Source organism: Falco cherrug, chromosome 5 (assembly GCF_023634085.1).
Source record: "Falco cherrug isolate bFalChe1 chromosome 5, bFalChe1.pri, whole genome shotgun sequence".
Taxonomy (NCBI): Eukaryota; Metazoa; Chordata; class Aves; order Falconiformes; family Falconidae; genus Falco; species Falco cherrug.
In genome coordinates, this window is record NC_073701.1 from 76921630 (window position 1) to 76940991 (window position 19362).

Here is a 19362-nt window from a genome sequence, read left to right on the forward strand (position 1 = left end):
AAAACCTGCAAAATACTACTACCTGCTGAGAAAAAATGTTAGAAAGATGTTTCATGAGATTCCACAATGGACTGTAAATTGGAGTGTGGTGGCGGCGATTGTTTTGCTTTATGGGTTGGGGGGGGTTGGTTGTGGAAAACTTAAGTCAAGATGGCATCTGGAATAAGCAATGCTTACGGCTTTAATAACTTTTTCTTGCTTTGTGTCTTCTCTTACCCCTTGTGATAGATGGTAAATTCAGGGCACTAAAGATGGAGTTCTCCCTTCCCCCATCCACTTATGCTACCATGGCGATTCGAGAAGTTTTGAAAATGGACACAAGCATAAAAAATCAGACACAGCTGAATACCACCTGGTTACGCTGAATGAACTGCAAAAATTACTTGATTTTAACATATATAAAGTGTTTTCCTATTTCCATGTTCTGTACAAATCTTAAAAGATTGGTAGCGAGAGATTTGTATTTTTTTAAGTTTTTATCAGCGCTAGCGTTTAACTTCAGTAGTCATTTGCAAGACTGTAATATAATAGAGATCTTAGTGACTGGTGGTTTTTAATGAATGAGTAAGTTGCTTGAGCTGTAACACGGGTGCATCTTTGAGAAATAGGCGTGGAAGTTTCAGACCTGGAAGAATGTTTAGCTTTGCTTTTTTTTTTTTTTTTTTTGGGGGGGGGGGGGGCGTGGAGGGCAAGCACTGAGTATTTTCTGGAGTTCAGCACACCTTTAAGTCTCTTCAAATACATTACTTTACAGCTTGGGAGAATGAGTTACGACAAAATCAAGATATCCATGAACACTTATATCACATAGCATTTGCACTGATGCGGTAGAGGGTTACGTTAGCAAGGCTTTTTATGTGCTGTAAGGATGTACAGCTGTTTTAATTAGTTGGCCTTTTCATTGAGAAAATACTTCCGCGTATTTTCCAGCTTTACTAATACCTGTACCAAAGAATGGGTACTGAAAATAAATTGACTGGAAAGTCTAAGCGTGTTACCAGGACCTGCTTCCTTTACGCATCTTGCCGGTGCATGGCCGGCAGGGGATGAGCCGGGCTTCTGGTAGGGGGGAAAAAAATATTATTATAAAGCTGTCTAAAAAGACTTTGCGTTTCCAGCCTCTTCGCAAAGCAAATACAGCGCCTACAGTGTTGCTGAAGGCCGGCGAACGGCAGAGGGCTGGCCGATGCCGCGGGCGGCGCTGCCCCTGCGCCTTCCGCACCCGCCAGGTACCTCAGGGCAGGGCGCGGTTCCCGCGGCGCTGGCGCCTCCCGAAGCGGCGGGGCCGCGCTTCCCGCACGGAACGGAACCCGCTGCGCCCCGCCCTCAGCGGAGCGGAGCCCTCCCTTGGGGCGCGGCCGCTCGCTGCCCGGGGCGGTACCGCCGGCTGCGGGGCCACCGGCAGCGAGCGGGCACCCCCCGCATGCGCGCTGCTGGCGGCGGCCGGGCCCCTCACCCGGGCGGGGGGGCAGTGCGCGTGCGCCCTGCGCTCTCCGGCCCCGCCCACGAACGTGTCAGGGCGCCCGCGGGGCCGCCGAGGGAGGCGGCGGGTGAGGGAGGCGGCGGTGCTGTCAGCCGGGCGGGCCGGCCCTGCCGCGGGGCTCTGCCGGGCCCTGCCGCAGCAGCTGTCCCTCCGGCGGGCGGGAGCCCCGCGGGGGTCGGCCGGCCGGCCGGGGGAAAGGCGGGCCTGTCCCGCCGGGTGCGTCACCCCAGCCCCGCTGGGCGCCGCGCGGGAAAGCGCCGCCCCGGGGGCAGAGCCCGGAGCGGGCGGAGAGGGGCGCGGCGGGGCGCTGGCGGCCGGCGTGGGAGGGGGCTTGGGCCAGCCGCCGGGGCCGCGGGCGGCAGCGGCCTCCCCGGGGCCTCCCAGCGCCCCGTGGAACGGCGCGGCCCTGTGGCGGGGGTGGGTGCGGGGCTGCGTGCGCCAGCGGGGGGGGTGGCCGGGGGGTGCTGCAGTGTCCCGTGCCTCTCGCCTCCCGTGTCTTCATCTTTTTCTCTGGTAAGAGCAGCGCTTGGGCAGCAGTCTGGTGCGGTATTACTTGTTTTCCTTGCTGCGAACCGCATGGTGCGTTTTACTACTCTTTTTTTTTTTTAATTCATTTCTTTGTCAGCAACAGCCTTGGTCTCCCAGTTTGTTCTACTGGCTGCTCGCTGCTGCTTCTCCAACTTTGGCTCAGCAACTGCACCGTTTTCTCACTCTTTCCTGTCGTATGCCTAATAGTTTGGGGTTTTTTTAGTTAATGAAAACTTGTAGCAGATAAAGTACAAGTGTATGATTTTCATTTATCACTTTTGAGAGTGATACTAAAAAGCTGAGAACTGAACTAGCCAAACAGTTGTCATTGTTGCCTTTTTTTGTTTCACGGTACGTGATCCTCTCAATTTCAGGTCTGGTTTTCTCCGGATGCTGCCAAATGTGTAGATCAGCAAGTGCCTTTTCTGTTAAACTGCGTGGGTTTTCTCAATGATGATTTTACTCTACAAATCATCGCAAGACTTGAGCGGATCCTTTGCTAGTATAAGTCAGTCATCAGTTGATATCTCTGGAGCATCCTAAACTGTGCAAAGAGGTAAAGCAGAATATTGTTATCTTCCTTTGTATTTTGCAAAACCACTTTTCCAGTATTCCTCATTAAGATTTCTGTATTACATATGTAGAAACTACATATGTACTGAACTGTTTTTAATGAAATTCATACTGTCAGGGAAGGTTGAAATTGACAGGCATACTTCTCTTTTGTAATTATTAACATATGATAAATTACCAGTTGGATGTGTAAGCAAGGTTTTATCAGCTAAGACTTAGGCCACCAAATTGTCTCACTTAAATATGACATTCAAGAAATATACTGCTTTAAGTTTCAGTTTAAATTGAACGGGCCGGCTTTTCATAAGCTCAGTAGATCAATAGTTTTTTTTGTGCTTAGTGGTGACTAATTAAAAATTGTATGATCAGTATTGCAGAGAAAGAAAACATGGCAGCTGTTGCTGTTGGAAAGAAAGAAGTCACTAGAGACCTAGATCATTGTGATATCCCATACTATGTTTCTGAATTTGTGGAAAGAGAAGTTGGAAATGACTATGATTCTCTTAGGAAGCTAGACAGCCTTATTGATAAGCTATCTGAAAATAAAAAGCAGTTAGAAGAACAGGTAAGCATCTTTTTTTTTTTTTTCTTTCTTTTTCTATATATGCTGTATGACTGATTAAGTATGTTTAACCAAATTAAAGCAATGTGTTAATATCTCAGATGGCAGACTTCATATTTCTCTGTGAATGTAGGTACTTACAGTTTCATCGGAAGTTCCTAAAAGAATACAGAATGCTTTAAAGAATGCAGAAGATTCTAAAAAGTCTCTGGGTCGGCTTCTAGAGGAAGAAGCTCTTCTGTCTGTTTCAGTCAGTAGCCACTTACTGAAAGCACAGCCATGCATGGAGGATCTCCATGTACTAATTAGTCAAGTGGAAGAGATTGAACGACACCTGGCCTATCTTAAATGGATTTCACGAATAGAAGAGTTAAGGTAAAGTTCCGGAGTACTGCATCTGTGTTCTGAGACTGGTAACCTAGATTGTCCCATTGTGACAATAGTTTCATCTTAATTTCTCAATATACAAATGATTTTTTTTCTGTTACCTTTAATAAGTTTTTGGTCTTGACTTGTATTTTATAGTGATAGCATTCAGCAATATCTGATGACCAACAATGTTCCAGAGGCAGCCAGTACTCTAGCGTTCATGGCAGAACTAGATATTAAACTTCAGGAATCATCTTGTTCTCATCTTCTTGCTTTTGTGAGATCCACTGTTAAATTCTGGCATAAAATTCTTAAAGACAAATTGTCGAGGTAAGAGATGTACTGTCACTCTCTCATCTTTGGGTTGTACTGTAGATTCGAGTTAAATTGCTTATTTTGTGTTGCAGTGACTTTGAAGAGGTACTAACCCAGCTCCGCTGGCCATTTGTGGGGCCACCACAGTCTCAGGCATTCGGCCTTGCTGCACCAGCCAGTGCTCCTGATGTATACAACAATTTGGAGATGTTGTTTTGTCAGCTTCTGAAATTGCAAACCTCGTATCCTTTTAAATAATTGTCATGTACTTCAGTAAGAATAACAAATGTCAGAGATGCACGTTCTCAAGGAGAATTATTTAAAATTTTGTTCTCCCTAAAGACAGAAGATAATTTGAAGTTATGTTACTTTGTGTTAACATTAGAATGAATTTTTTTGTTTGTTTAAAAAATGCCAGGTGCTAAAGTTGCCGTTTCTGGCAGTAGCAAAGTTTCCTACCTCCAAGACATGAGATCTAGTCATCTCACAGTAGCTGACAGTTCAGGTTTCATGAGGATCAGGCCTTACATACACTTCGGTAAGATTACTCGTGTTAGTAAAAAAAATAGTGATGTATATTTTATTTTACACAGTTAACGCTCTTCCTTTCATAGCCTTTTTTGAAATCAGCCATAATCACCTTGATGCGTCCCATCCCAGAAGGAAAAGAGGGAAAGCTAAAGATAATGTTTCAGAAGGAGACTTTGTAAAAAGGGGTGACTAGAGAAGGCTTTTCATTGTGCAATAGTCGTCTGCCTTTGAGGTTAATCAGAAGGCACTGCTGCTCGTTCTGTTCCTCTGGGGTTATTTTTGTGAGTTAAACAAAGCAGAGCTAAAGCTCAACCAAACAATTTTTCCTGGAGTGATTGTGGCTGCTTTTTTTAAAGGCATGGAGTGGGAAGATACAAGACCATTCTACACAGCTCTGAGCTGGTAACAATTTTGGCCTGACAGACAGGGTCACTTAAATCAGGTACATGAAAATGGGAGATCATGTTTTGTATTTATTAATCTCATGAGTCTTTTATCCTTCTTTTAACAAATATGAGTGTGTCTCTTGGACAGCCCGTGTGTGGTACTGACAATGGTGGTTTTCTGTGTTGTTTTTTTTTAATGATACGAGTTTCCTAAATCAGACTGACTTAAGTGACTTGTATTGCGATTGAATAAATAATCCTTAGCAGCCTGAGTTGTATTAAATTTTATATGAATGGAAATATTTTGAGTATTCTTCATATTTGAGGAATTGTATTGATTGCATAATGCTGCCTTCAGCCAATGAGGTAAAACTAAGAAATGTTCATTTTTATAAACCCATGCTATTGAAATGATGATGTTGGGAGAATTCCACACTTAAATTCATCCTTAACTGTCAAACTTAGAGATGAACTGTTAACCACACCTAAACAATTTCCAGAAAAGTACTCTTTACCCCCATCGCCACCCATTATCCTTCCAATACAGATCATGCTGAATCCTCTTCAGAAAAGATTCAAGTATCATTTCACTGGAAATAAACAAACCAATGTTTTAAACAAGGTATGGGAGAAAGCAGTTTTGCGGGGGGTTAATTGCTTTTTAAAGCAAGAGATAGATTACTGTATTTAAATTGGATAGCTTTAACACTTTCCTTTCTGAAATTAAGGTTCTTCAAAACTGTGCAGTTCTTGTACCTACCTAAGTGTGGACAGACATCAAAATAGCACTTGGAGACTTTCCAGAGGCACAAGCATTTTCTCTGGGCCAGGCAATATTTCTCCCTTGCCCAGATCCTTTAGAAAGCGTTACTACAATCTTAGACTGATTCCCATAATTTCAGAAGTTTTGATATATTTCCTCTGTCTGCATGAAAATGCACTGTTCCTTATCGCTTGAACTCAAAGGCTGTACAAAGCTGTGACTTTGATTTTTGGCATTGTCTTTTGCTGCCTTCATGTAACTGAAAATGATGGATTCTGCTGTTACTAGATAAAATGTGATTAGCCTAAAGGCACTGTTACATAGTTTTCTGGGTTAAATTTTTTAATTGACGTACAAGAGATATCCAGTTTACCAGTTAGAAACTGAGTCATTTTTTGTCTGTGTTATCTTCAAAGACTGAGGATTTTTATTTGAGAGTAATGATTGGAGCAGGTTTCAATGCATTAATGCTGCTGCAGTACATCTGGAGCAGAGTTCGAGAGCTGATTGTAACAGTTTAGTTGCACAAGTCTGTGTGCTTGTATTGACAATCTCAGGTAAATGTGAATATGTTTGCAATCGTGACATTTGCTACTATGGTGCTTTTAAAAATAATGTTATGTGTATTAGTGGGGGAGAGGTTTTATAGATATGAACAAAATAATTTCAGAAGCAAACAGGAAAATTACGTTTAAGAGTTGAAATCTGTGAACAAGAATAGGTGAACAACTGTTTTTCTAAAAAAACTTGTGAAGATAAGTTTACAGGTAATCTAGTGTCAGATCAGAAAGGTATTCCAACAGCACTTTGCTCAATTTTGGGTTGTTTTTTTCGTTATGGTTTGGTCGTTGTTTTTTTTAATAATACCTTGGGTAATGGTGTAAAGAAAATAGCCATGTGAAATATTTGAAAGACATCAACCTGGAAGGGATTACAAGTATTTCAGAGGACAGGTTCAGAGTTCACAGTGATCTTGGCGAGTTGCAGAGGGAGGGTCAAAAAACCCCAACCCCAAACGTGATGAAATTCAGTAGACAAGTGAAAATTAATACAGATGTGAGAAACATGCACAAGATCTGGAGAATGTGAGTGCAGTTCAACAGAAGGTTCTTCAGCTATTGGGAGTGAGGAGGATAGGAACTGCTTCCACTTGCACTAACGCTGAAAGAAGCGTTCATCAAAAACCACAGACCGTATCTTTAGGTATGGAAACTGCAAAAACTTATAGGCATTAAAATGTGAAATGAGAAGGTGATACATTCCCCACCTCCTGGGGGAAGGTGGGGCTGAGGTTGGGTACAATGACAGAATGGAGCTACTGGGAAGGAATTTTTTCAGGAGTACATCCTTTTTGCTGTACCAAGAAATAAAGACCACAGAGAAGAACAGGAGGAAGTACATGAAGCAGCGAAGGGGACCTCACGTCTGAGAAAGCAGTAGAGAAGGGGAGATAAAAAATGGAGCTTTTGCCTGAGAAGAAACAGATTAATTGGTGCATTTAAGGCAACTGAAATCCAGAAAATACTTCTCTGATACTGCTTTTATGAAAATCAAAGCTAAGTAAAACACAGTGAAAGACTTGTGTAATCTGAGATCGAGAGAAGTCAAGGGAAGAGACTGGTGATTTTAGATGTTTGTCTTAAGATGCTAGTAGCACTTGAACAAATGTTGTTGGATGCATTTAATACTTTATTTTCTTTTTTATATAAGCCTGAGTGGTATTTAACGCAAGTACTGATGTGGATTGGAAATCATGCAAAGTTCCTTGATGACAAAATCCAGCCAATACTGGACAAGGCAGGATCTTCAGTGAATGCTGGGGTAAGCACTTTCATGGTTTTACATATATGAATTACAATCAACTTCTGGTAGATACTTGTGTGAGCCCACTTCCACTGATTTCACAAAGTAATTTGGTAATACTTAACTCAGTCTTGTAGCGGTTTGTTATGTACATGTTTGCATATGTTAATACTTCCTGTTTCTGACATTTTATTCACTTTTTTTCTTTCAAAAGCTTGAATTCTCTCGTGCTCTAGTAATGCTGATTTTGGAGAAGCTGGCTGCTGATATTCCATGCCTGTTGTATGATGATAACGCTTGTCACCTTGTGGATGAGGTACTTCTATTTGAGAGAGAGTTATACAGTGTTCATGGTTATCTCAGCAGCCTTCCCAGCTGCATGCATATTCTGTCAGAAGAATCCTGCTTCCAAAGGTGGCTAACAGTGGAAAAAAAAATGTAAGACTTCCATTTGATTTTGTTGTCTTTTATATTGCACAATCAGAAAGTATGTGTATACTTATATGAATAGCATTCTCAAATAGGATGAGTCACTTGGACAGGGCTACTACTAAGATGTGCGTATTTTTATACTCTGATTATTTTGGTGGAAGATTGGTTAGACTCTTAATAGTGCTTCTGTACTTTGTAGGACTCTTGTCCCTAAGCTGCATGTGATTCAGTAGACTTATTTTTAGAGAAATGTTATATTTATGTGTGTGCAGACAAGGGTGGACTTTAAATTGAAATAGAGGAAAGGTATTAATTTTTGAGAAATGAAGAGGAAATATATTGGAAAGGAGCAAGCCAACTGTTAAAAAAACAACAAAATCCCCAAACAATTCTGTCGTAGCTGTTAACAGCATTGCAAATGCAGATATATTGAAGCTGGTTTCGTATGAAGCCAGTCATCAGTAGTTTTATAACCTGAAAATGTAAATTTAACTTACTAGAGTTAAGGCTTTTATCTTTCTGTATTTTAGAAGGGATTTTGTTAGATTTTTTTTTTAATTAAAAACTTAAACAGTTTACAAGTTTTGTACATCTCAGTTGCTCTTCAGAAAATGGACTCGATGCTTTCATCAGAGGCTGCGTGGATATCACAATACAAAGATATCACTGATGTAGATGAAATGAAAGTCCCAGACTGCGCTGAAACTTTTATGACTCTGTTGTTAGTTATAACAGGTAAATGTTAACGTATGGGCATTGCTCTTGTTTGTAATGAATAGTAAAAACCCTTCAGCTAACAGATTTCTTTCCTAAATATCCATTGTCAGCAGTAGTCACCAAACAATGTTGCGAAGTTGGGATGTTTGCAATTTAATAAAAGCTTTCCTGTTCTTTTTGTATTTTGGACACCAAGTCAAGACACTATTCAGTCTTGAGCTAGTGGCATGTTTACAAAATAATAATTAAAAAAATACATTTGATATTTAGCATATTAAAACCCATTCATAACTGAGGGAACATAATTTGTTACAATGCAGTTATAAAAAAATCCTACTATTCCTTTCAAATCTGCGACAATTTAGAAGCTATAAAGTCAAGTCTGCTTTCTTGGAACAGAACAAGTAAGAGCAAGTAAGTTTTCAGGAGACACTTAATTGTGTATTCCACGATGTTGCCTTACTCTGTGAGTACGCTCCAGGGGCTGCACTGGATGGTGTGGTGTAATGACGTTGCTTCAGGTATTACAATACAAAATACTAGTGGAAGCAGGAGGGGGGAGGATGAAGTTTCTTTACGTGTTTAGCTTTTGCATTGAGTAGCTTCCCTGAAACCATTAAAATATGCCACCTGTTTTAAATACTGTACGATGTTCTCATAGGTGTAAGGTTGTGTAGTAAGATGACGGTAATGTTTCTTTTTGAATAGCTTTTCTTTGGTGTTGGAAAACCTAACAACACTATTAACGTCTTTCCAGACCGGTATAAGAATCTTCCAACAGATTCCAGAAAACTACAGTTCCTGGGCTTACAGAAGGAGTTAGTTGATGATTTCAGGATACGATTAACTCAAGTAATGAAGGAAGAGACTAGAGCTTCCTTAGGATTCCGATACTGTGCAATCCTTAACGCTGTTAACTATATAGCAACGGTGTTGGCAGACTGGGCTGACAATGTAGTAAGTAATTATTTTACTTAAAATAATTAAGAAATGGACTTTGAATGTTTGTTTGATATCAGATGTTTTATTTTCAGCACTGTTTAAGTGTATTCAGAAGAACTAATTACTAAGAAATATAGATTGAGATGTAAATTCAGATTTAATAAAAGATGTGTAAATAAGGACAGATTATTGTTTGAGATGTAAGCTGCATTAATTAGAAACTTTACAGGGAACTGCAGAGACAGCCTGGGGAGTGGAATAATCTGAACAGACAAAAAAGTAGTCTCCTTTACATGCTTTGTATTGTAAAAAGTGAGTTGATTTTGGAGCTCTGTGAGCCAGTGTTAATGGCATCAGTGTTAAAGTGCGTGCAGTGGCCTATGCACAATGCTTGAACTAGTCCCATAGCAGGTTAGTTTAAATGGATTTGGCATGGGTATCTGCGTTGCAACCTGGTTTAGGTGTTGCTCAGAAAAGCCACTCACTGATAACAGGATATTGGGAATTAGTTATTTTTTTTTCCTATATAGTAACCTTGTGGCAGCATGGCTGTTCTGCAGCATTTCAGCTTTTCTATGGTTATTGGTACACAACGTCATAAAAAAACTGCTACATGTAAAGTGTGTAGAAATAGGTATTGCGTGCAAGATGGGCAGCCTCCAAATCTTTTTTGTCTTCACAGGGAAGTGTGGCTCTAGCAGAGAATAGTCTTGATTTGATAAGAAGCTGCTATCATGTTGTATAGCTGTGGCTACCTAAGTGTCTTGATCTGCTTAAAAGCAAAACCAAGAAGTTGTTACCACTATGTCACATTAAACTATTTTCTTGCTGTTACCAGCCCAGCAAATTTATGATTTAATGAATGATTATTTCTAAAACAACTAAAGATTCTAGTTTACTTTTGCAAACATCAAAAAGGTCAAAATCAGTTTGGTTTGGTTTTTTAAAGCATTCTGCTGTCAATCTTAAAATACCTTTTTAGTATTTCTTTAGATGTATTCCCATTACCTATCTGTTGTTGTATCTGGAACCCATGTCAGTTCCATCACTAGTATTAAACCACTCTCTTTTGTTTTTCACTAAATCGGGACCATGGGGAAAGACAAGCAAGCATTTTTTAAATCTTTAAAATGTTAAGTTTATAAATGTGTCAGGAGAGTGTTTTCTAGAACCGTGCCTGTTACAGCACCAAAGAAAACGTCAAATGGCAATGATTTTTTGTAGTACTCACATCTGATTGTTTCTCTAGTTCTTCTTGCAGCTACAGCAGGCCGAGCTGGAGGTTTGTGCAGAAAGTAGTGCTGTGAGTCAACTGCAGCTCGGGCAGCTGGCTTCCATGGAGAGTTCTGTCTTTGATGAAATGATTAACCTCCTGGAACGTCTGAAACATGACATGCTGACTCGTCAAGTAGATCATGTCTTCAAAGAGGTCAAAGATGCTGCAAAGCTGTACAAAAAAGAGAGGTGATTTTGTCTGTTTACTCTCTTCCCATGTTACAATATTATTTCCTTTTAAAAATACTGAGGTAAATAAAGGCAGGAATAGCCAATAGGCAAAATTATTTTCCTGAATAGGAATGATGCAGAGTAGTAAGTTTTGGAAAATTTTCTTAACACTTATTATATATAAGGCTATATATACATATATATATAAAAAAAAGGTTATATATATGTTATATATAAGGCTGTGTATAGTTTTTTGTATATATTTATATAAGACTATTTCAATCCTATATTTTCTAAAGTACTTCCACAATTAGTGAGTGCGTTATCTTAAAAATCCTAGGAAGAATTCTGGATCACTCTATTTTGGAGAAGAATTACTTTCTTCGTGTAGTATTAATAAAGTTAATGCAGAATGCCCTGTAATGACTGTTCTGTCTTCACAGACTCAGGGCTTCTTGAATGCTTGCTCCTGAGTAGAATTTCTGACGTACTTCATAAAAGGAATACAACTACTCAGTGATTTTGTAAATTAGATGGGTTTCTTTGAATGGCATGTTCAGAGGTTTATAACTAAAGCATGAGATTTAATATTAAAGGAAATTTAAACATAGCATTAGACTGCGATTACTTTTAGATTTGAAATGGGGAAGAACTCTCTCTGAACCATTGTAAATGGGTAGGGTTTTTCTTTTTAAAGGGTAACTTTGACTTCAGTTGTCATATGAATAATTTCATTATGATGACTTCAGTGTGAAAATTTCTTTCAGGTGGTTATCTTTACCATCTCAAGCAGAGCAAGCAGTAATGTCTTTATCAAGCACAGCTTGCCCGATGTTGTTGACCCTACGAGACCGCTTGCTACAACTAGAACAGCAGCTCTGTCACTCGCTGTTCAAAATTTTCTGGCAAATGCTTGCAGAGAAGGTGGATATATACATATATCAGGAAGTAGGTATCAGCAAAATGTGACCTTTGCAATACAGTGTGGGTGTCAGTGACTGGCTTCAACAGTAGATGCATCTCGTTGTGTTTGTAGATAATTATGGCAAATCATTTCAACGAAGGAGGAGCAGCACAACTCCAGTTTGACATGGCTAGAAATCTGTTCCCTTTATTTTCACACTACTGCAAGAGGCCAGAAAAACTACTTCAAGCAGTAAGTAGGCAAACCTCATCTATGGGTATCTCAAAAGTGAACGTCTGGATGAATACAGGTGTCTTACAAATCACCAATTTTTTTTCACAGTGAGTTTTGATACATTTAAAACGAGTGGATCATTTATGCTTCCAGTGTTTACAACTAGGAAAGCTTTGACTCAGCAGCACGTATTCAGACAGCACCAGACTGTGCCATGTGTTCCGGAGTATTTTGTGCAGGCAGGATATCCAGATAAATTAACTTACAGAAGGAATAGAAGTAGCACAGACTTCTAAAACTGGGGCCAATAAAACTCTCAAAGATACAGTTAGAACACAGTAAACTTCATTGTTAGAAGAAAGACTACTTTACACTGTCTTCCCATTCAGAATTGCCTTGCATAGCAGTCTAGTTGCTGTCATTGATGAGAAGCAGCTACCTTCTTTGTGGTTAGTCTTTTTTAAATAGCCCACAGTCTTCCAAAGAATCTACTGTTAAACTCCTGGACTAATTGGGGCAGAAATCTTAATATTTTTAAACCAACATGGAGCATGGCATTCAGTCTTGAACAGTTGAAGACAAAGATTATATATTGGCATTTTTTAATTGGAATATTGATGTAGTTATCTTCAGGTTTAAGGCTTTTTTTTGAGCACATGACCTTCATAAAGGTAACGGATACACACGTATTATTCCCAGCATAAGAGGAAGAACGGATGCACAAAGGAGCCATAAATAATGCATAATGGGCACGTGGCTGTCTGTCATACTTAGACTAGAAACAGTGTGACAAAAAGACAGGGTATCTGTTTCCTCCCTAATGAAATTAATTAGGGAAAATGTTCAGATTCTAACAACTGTCTGTTAAACTGTGCTCTTAAAATATACTGAATAAGAATTATCTAATTCTTAGGGGAAAAGTGTAGTTAGGGAAAGCCAGACAGATTAAGTGGTAAATCCTATTCTGTATTTTTAATAGTGGTGAAAACTTAAGAAGCAAAAGCCATGCCAGGCACTGGGAGGCAAAATACTGATGCTTATGAAATACACATACATAAGGGAAAAGGCTTAGACAGTAAGAACAAGTATACTGTTTGCCTTGATCTGAGCAGTACCTTTGAGTCCAACACTTCTGATCCCTTTCAGAAGTCCATGGAGTGTTTTTTGTTGATCACTTGTGCACAAAATTAAGTGCATCTCATGCACACTTCTTGTGTTAATCTATTTAACTTTCTCTTTTAGCATAAAAGAAGCCTGCATTATCCTGAACCTGAATGTTGGCTCTGCCTTGCTTCTGAAGGATGTACTACAGTCAGCTTCAGAAAGTGACACGTTAAAGCCAAACCAACCATCCGCAACAGCAGCACTAAACGAACTTGGAGTTTATAAATTAGCTCAAAAAGATGTTGAGATTCTTCTCAATTTGAGAGCTAGTTGGCCAAATACAGGAAAATAAAGACTTCTTCAGGAATGGTTAATACAGTAACTTGGTCTAGATTACTTATTTGCTTTGCTTTTGTTTGAAATAAGTATTAATACTTGTGTAGGTTTTTTCAATACTCTATGCTGAATGATTGGTTTAATCTAGTCTTATACCTTACTGTATACGGTTTTAGAAAAATTTCAAAACACTCCTGACTTGTGTGCAGCCCCCTTGCTGCTGCATTTGGAAGCTAAAACTGTCTTCACCTCTAATGAATACATCTGCCTTGTCAATGTTGTGTGCTGGGTAATGTTCTAAGAAATAGAGAGTATGTAAACACACCCGTATACAATATGGGCAACTCTTTTGTATGAACAGGTCCACCTTCATTGAAGCACAGATTTTTTACATCTTTAAGCCCCAAGTAATGGGTATTCTTTATTGAAATGTGTATAAACAAGACACAGAAGGAAAGAATGAAGGAATATGTCACTTTGAATAAAGAAAACACACTATTTTTTTTCTTCTGTGTACTAGAGTCTCTCCTAATTTTTGTTTAAAGTTTCTCCTTAAAAACTGCATAATGACTGTAAGTAAGAAAACAGCATTTTACTTGGACGTGCTACCCTTCTTTAACTGTGGACATTTGTTGTAACTTGCTGAAGTTGGTCTTCCCTTTAAAAAAGAATGAAACACACCCCTACAGCACTATGGCACAAGCCCAACAAACTAAAAACAGCTTCAGAAATAGTTCAACTCTTAAATTTATTCAATAGTAACAAGCTAACAAGTAACAACCCCTTACTGTAGGATACAAACTAAAGGAGGAAATTCGAAAACACTACTTTAGTTCTGTAAAAAGAGATCTGTATTCCACACAGCCCCCCCCCCACCCCCCAATCTAATAATATTCAGAAAAACAATTCTTAAAAGATACACCTCCAGTGCCTGGCGAACATGACCAAGTTCTTTCATTTGTCCTTTTCAGCTGATTGCTCAAATGACGGGATGTGGGGAAATGAGAAAAAGAGAGGGCTGCTTAAAATCAGTTATCCACAGCTGACAAGAATTGAGCAAGATGCCTATTTTTCACCTATATATAGCAGACCACTGCTCAAACTAATACACAGTCCAGCTTTCCCGCATTTTTTTCTTCCTAAGACAAAAAAAAATATATTTCTAGTTAGATAATGAGGGTAATTAGTTCTTTACCTTTCAGTGTTAGCAACAGTTACCAAAAAACTGGTTGTAGCACCTATATACCTTGGCCATGAGAAGTTGTAAGTGAGCTAGGTTAATCTACAGCTGTGGTACTACCTCTGGCAAAAAGACAGCACTGCTCCAGTATTCCGTGTTTCTAGATGAGTACTGGAACCCCTGGGCTACCTGATGACTCTGTCTGACCGGAGGGGTCGGTAACCTGGGCGCTCTGCTTTGAGCGGACCCTGAAAGTGAGGTGGTGGAGGAAAATGCCGAGTTTGGCTCAGGCTACAGCAAGCCAAGCAAGGTCGGGCAGTAACGGACCTTGTTAAATCTTGCAGTGCAAAGTAAAGGGGTTAAGCTTAAGTCAGCAAGTCCTTGAATTATGTAGTTTTATAAATAATAAAAAAATAAATCTCAGTAAAATATCTCCTGTGCATATCCCCCCACCCAAAACTTCCCTCTCAATTAGACTTACACTTCCTCCTTGAATACGTCCAGTGTGATAGTCACGTCATCGCCGAACTGCAGACCATCGGTGCTAAGTCCCAAAGTTTTAAGAGCTGAAGTTAAGGGAAGAGGATTTCCTATGCAAGTCTTTGAAACATCGATCTAACATCAAAGTGGCTTAGACAGATGTAAAAGGTAAACACATGCAACTGAAAAACATGTAACTTTTTCAATTCTCCAAGCTGCGCAGCAGCAGATGTATGGATACTTTTATGAAGTATACATATGCATGGCTTTGAAACTATTTTAATAACTGTGCAAACCAATTACAAACCCTTTCCGTATGACCTGCTGCCCGGGGGAGACCCACCTTCTCTGTACTGTGCCGGCCTTATGCAGCCTTGGCCCACGACATCCAGCAGGCTGAACATGGCGGCCAGGTTGGCCTCGTCCATGAGGTAAGGGTACTCCCCCTCGGCCCGCTCCGCCGCCTTCACCCTCTCCAGCGCCTGGATCAGGAACTCGCGCGGCCGTTCTGCAACGAAGGCACAGTCACCCACGGACACGGGGCCTCAGCTGGCGCCCGAGGGGCGCGGGATCGCCTCCCCCACGCCTGGCCACCCCGCTCCCCGCGCCGAGCGGCCGGGCTCTAAACCTGCCCAGGCCGCGACGGGGCGTCCCGCCCTGCCCGGCCCGGCCCCGCCCGGCCCGCGGCGCCGCACCGGGGCGGTGGTAGAGCAGCAGCGCGCCGAGGCGCTGCAGCAGCTCCGGGATCCGGTGGCGCCGCAGGTACTCGCGGCCCTGCTGCTCGCCCGCCGCCATCCCGCGCTGCTGGGAGACCGCGCGCCCCGCCCCGCCCCGCCCCGCCCCGCCCCGCCCCGCCGCGCCGCGCGCCGGCCGTCAGGCGTCGCCGCCCCGCCGGGAGCTGCCTGAGGTGAGCGCGGCGGGACGGGCTCGGGGAGCCGGAGGGGCGGGAGTGGGCGCTGCCCGTGCGAGGAGGAGCAGGCGGAGGAGGGGGAAGCCCTCGAGGAAGAAAATGCAGCGGGCAAAGGGACGTGGGGGCTGGGCGGGAGGGACAGCGGCCGCTGGCCGGGGCTCCGGGGCGCTCCCTCGGGCAGCTCGGGGCGTGAGGCGCGGCACCTGGGTTACCTCGGTGGGTAGAAAGTAGGAAGCAAAAATTAACTTGCCCGGATGTCATCACGTTAGCACTAGAACAGGAAAATCATCACTGCCAGCCGAGTTTTGCACCGCAGTTGCATTAATTCGTGGGGAAAGCAAGTTACACGCGATGGTTCTTAACGTTCACGCAAGGCTTCTGGGTGCCAGCCACATCGCTTCCCATGTGCAGTAAAGCGGCCGGCACCCTTCGCTGCCTTTGCCGTACATCGCCTGCCACCCGGACTCCCTTACTAAAGATGGTCTTGGTTATTCCTACTAAATGCGAGAGGATAGCAAAATGTCCAGATGCCACCTAGTGGGACGTGATCGTGTGTGCTCAGTACTTCCAGGGTATGCAAAAATCGGTGATGAGCAGCTACGAGTAAGAAAGGTTACGTTTTTAAATCGTTATTGAGGCTTGCAGCATTGCCTGTGCCAACGGAGAAGAGACACCAAAGAACCTTTTTATGGTACTACCCAATGTGAGTAGGAGAAAGATAATGAAGTGTCCCACTAAAGAAAAAAGGAAAATACAAGCAAATCTACAGACATAACCATCTGCCATCAAATAAAAATAGATAATGATAATTGAGCATATAGTAAAGAAAAATAGTATTCCTGTGAAAGTCGATCACTATATATACTTAACTATTTGCCAAAACTAAAATATCGCAAGACATTAATAGAATTCACCTTCTTTTTCCTTAGAGAAAGAGTGGGAGAAAAGCAGCATCCAAAACTGCAGAGATTGTACAGCCATGCTCTGTTCTGTATTCTTTACTATTTTAAAATGGTTATGCTACCTGCTTCAACTCTTAACTGGGGCTAGAGGAGCTGTAGGTTCATAACAGCTACCCCCCTCAACAGCTACCAGCAGCAACAGAAACTTTCTTTTCCTAGGGAATAAAATTCATGGTTACTGAATCCATTCCTGCATTTGACTTTTCTACACCTTTCAGTGGAGTTTGCAGAGCACTAGCAAAGTTTTTTGCTAAAAAGTGATGGGAGAAAGTGTAGACTGAAGTGCGGAGAAATACAAAAAAGGAGACTGAGCTGGTCAGCAGAGGAGAAAGAGAGACATGGCAAATGTTTTTGTGAAAATGAGAATCTAAGGATAGGGAGATTGACAGGGAAGGAAGGAGCAAATGAAAGACTGGAGAGAAAGGCAGGTAAATCAGTGTTTGGGAGAAGGAAAACAGCATTTGGCAAATGAAGTGTCTCCTTTAGGAGTCAACAAAGATAATCAGTATGAAATACATATGTCAAAGGCTGAAATTTTAAGAATAAACACAGGAACTACAGATTGAAGTGTATTTCTCTAAGGAATGGTTCAAAAGAATCACTAAGCCAGCAAACCCTAATTTCATTTACAACTCAAAATATTTTTTTTAATTCTATTTCACTGTTAAGCAGGCACAGTTTATTTTCTTGAATAAATTTCCTTTTCTGCAATCACCCATCTTGTTGCTGATGACAGCACTCGGACCCCTCTCCCCTCCTTAATCTTCTTGTCTTAAAACTGAACAAACCTTTTTTTTTTTAGCATATGCTTACACATCATATGCTTTAGCTACTGATCATCTTGGCAACGCTCCAGTGGCCTCACTTGAATATATGTGCTGCTGCTTGTGTAGTGTGTAGTGGGCCCCAGACTGGACACGGTTCTGCAAATGTGGTCTCACAAGTGCCAAAACAGAGGGTGACAGTCAGTTCCCTCTGACTGCTGCCTACATCCTCACTGCGGCAGCTCAGGCCGCTGTTAGCTTTCAGCACCGCCAGGCCCCTTACTGGCTCGTGCTCAGCTTGCCCACGGGCCCTTTTTCCTGCTAAGTGGGTTTCTTGCCAGTCAGCACCCGGCTTGTTCGATGACATGGGGTTACGCCTCCCTCCTAGGTGTAGGGCTCTGCAGTTGTCACTGATGAACCTAATGAGGTTCCTGTCGGGCTGTTTCTAGCCTGTTGAGCTCCCTCTGAAGGGCAGCCCTGCCCTGTATCAGTCACCTCCCTACCCCACAATCTGTCGTTATCCATGAATCTGCAACCCATCCCAACTTTCAGGATGGTAATGAAATCCTTCAGCATTATTTAGCTCAGCGGTCACCCCTGAGGTACGTCACTAGTAACAACCAACCAACCAGACTTCAAGTGGCTAACCTCAGCCCTCGTGAGTCGTGCGGTAGAGCTGATCTTCCACCCACCTCACAGTCCGTGCCTTGAATCCTTGTAAGAATACACAAAAGCACACCGTGCCAAAAGCCTTGCTAAGGTCAAAGGAAACACCATTCGCTGCTCTCTGCTCAGTACCGGCAGGCAGCCGTGTCACCACAGAAGGCAAGCAGGCTGCTCAGTGTAGTTTCTCCTTGGGAAATTCATGTTGCCTGGACATGGCTTCTAGGAAAGTTTGTTCCGTAATCTACCAGGGATTGAGGCTGGGCTGAGCAGCCTGTAGTTCCCTGGGTCTTTCTTGAAACTGGGCATCACATTTGCCTTTTCCCAGTCCTTAGAAGCCCTGTACCCTGTTCACCGTGATTTTTCAAGGATGATAGCAGCCTTATAATGATACCAGCCTGCACCCTTGAATCGAGCCCAGCTTTTCCCATAGCCTGGTATGGATCCAAGGTAAGTACTCCCGAACTCAGGCTTCCTCTTATGTGGGTAGTACCTCACTCCCCACTCCCTGGACTCTGCCCAAAGATCAGAGCGCAGACGTCTCTAGTTAAAACCTGAAGCAAAGGCAGCACCAAATATACCTTGGTCATTTCCATGTCCTTTGTCACTAGGTTACCTGCCCCACATAGTGGGGCCCACATTTTACTTAGTCTTCCTTCCATGTTAATGTACAAAAAGCGTCCTTCACATCCCTCCCTAATTCCAACTGCAGCTGAGCTTTGGCTTTCCCAGTTCTGTTTCATGCCTAGGCAGCATTTCTTTATTCCTCCAGGGCAGCCCACCCCTGCTTCCACAGTCTGTATATTCACCTTTTGGGTTTTATTTCAGTCAGGAGTTCCTCATTCAGCCATCCTGGGCTTCTCCCATGTTTGCTCAGCCTCCTGCGTATCAGAGTGGACTGTTCCTGTGCTTCAGCTAGCACCCCTGGGCCCTTCAGGGCAGTATTGTGTGGGATTCTGCCAACAAAATGCCTGC

The 19362-nt window shown here is 42.3% G+C and overlaps 3 protein-coding genes across 11 annotated transcripts in view; 2 read left to right on the forward strand and 1 right to left on the reverse strand.

Moving 5' to 3' along the window:
- PUS7 (pseudouridine synthase 7) overlaps window positions 1–2573 on the forward strand; it is a 26141-nt gene extending 23568 nt beyond the window's left edge. For all 9 annotated transcript variants that reach the window (XM_055711096.1, XM_055711105.1, XM_055711097.1 and 6 more), the window contains 2 exons: window positions 229–1062; window positions 2386–2573. In XM_055711096.1, the coding sequence (XP_055567071.1) occupies window positions 229–365 (137 nt within the window). In that variant the 3' untranslated portion in view covers window positions 366–1062; window positions 2386–2573. The remainder of the gene's footprint in view (window positions 1–228; window positions 1063–2385) is intronic.
- RINT1 (RAD50 interactor 1) lies at window positions 2427–13941 on the forward strand. Its single transcript, XM_055711107.1, is given in 15 exon segments — window positions 2427–2567; window positions 2954–3149; window positions 3280–3521; window positions 3672–3845; window positions 3923–4072; window positions 5213–5369; window positions 7221–7331; window positions 7528–7751; window positions 8320–8480; window positions 9220–9419; window positions 10654–10868; window positions 11618–11798; window positions 11887–11991; window positions 11993–12006; window positions 13231–13941. Coding segments are annotated over 14 exon segments (2325 nt in total). The 5' UTR covers window positions 2427–2567; window positions 2954–2972; the 3' UTR covers window positions 13445–13941.
- Window positions 13942–14159: 218 nt separating this feature from the next.
- EFCAB10 (EF-hand calcium binding domain 10) lies at window positions 14160–15911 on the reverse strand. The gene is made up of 4 exons (XM_055711106.1): window positions 15784–15911; window positions 15432–15596; window positions 15090–15174; window positions 14160–14567 (listed from the first exon to the last, which is right to left on the reverse strand). Exons 1-4 carry the CDS (start codon window positions 15881–15883, stop codon window positions 14531–14533), a joined length of 387 nt encoding a protein of 128 aa, XP_055567081.1. The 5' UTR covers window positions 15884–15911; the 3' UTR covers window positions 14160–14530.
- Between the last annotated feature and the right edge of the window lie 3451 nt (window positions 15912–19362).

Coding starts and splice junctions, on each gene's coding strand:
- EFCAB10 (XM_055711106.1), bottom strand. CDS start 15,883: ATGGCGGCGGGCGAGCAGCAGGGCCGCGAGTACCTGCGGCGCCACCGG. Junction 15,597..15,783: donor GCTGCTCTACCACCGCCCCG/GTGCGGCGCCGC, acceptor CCTTCGTTGCAG/AACGGCCGCGCGAGTTCCTG. Junction 14,568..15,089: donor GACGTATTCAAGGAGGAAGT/GTAAGTCTAATT, acceptor TTTTTGTCTTAG/GAAGAAAAAAATGCGGGAAA.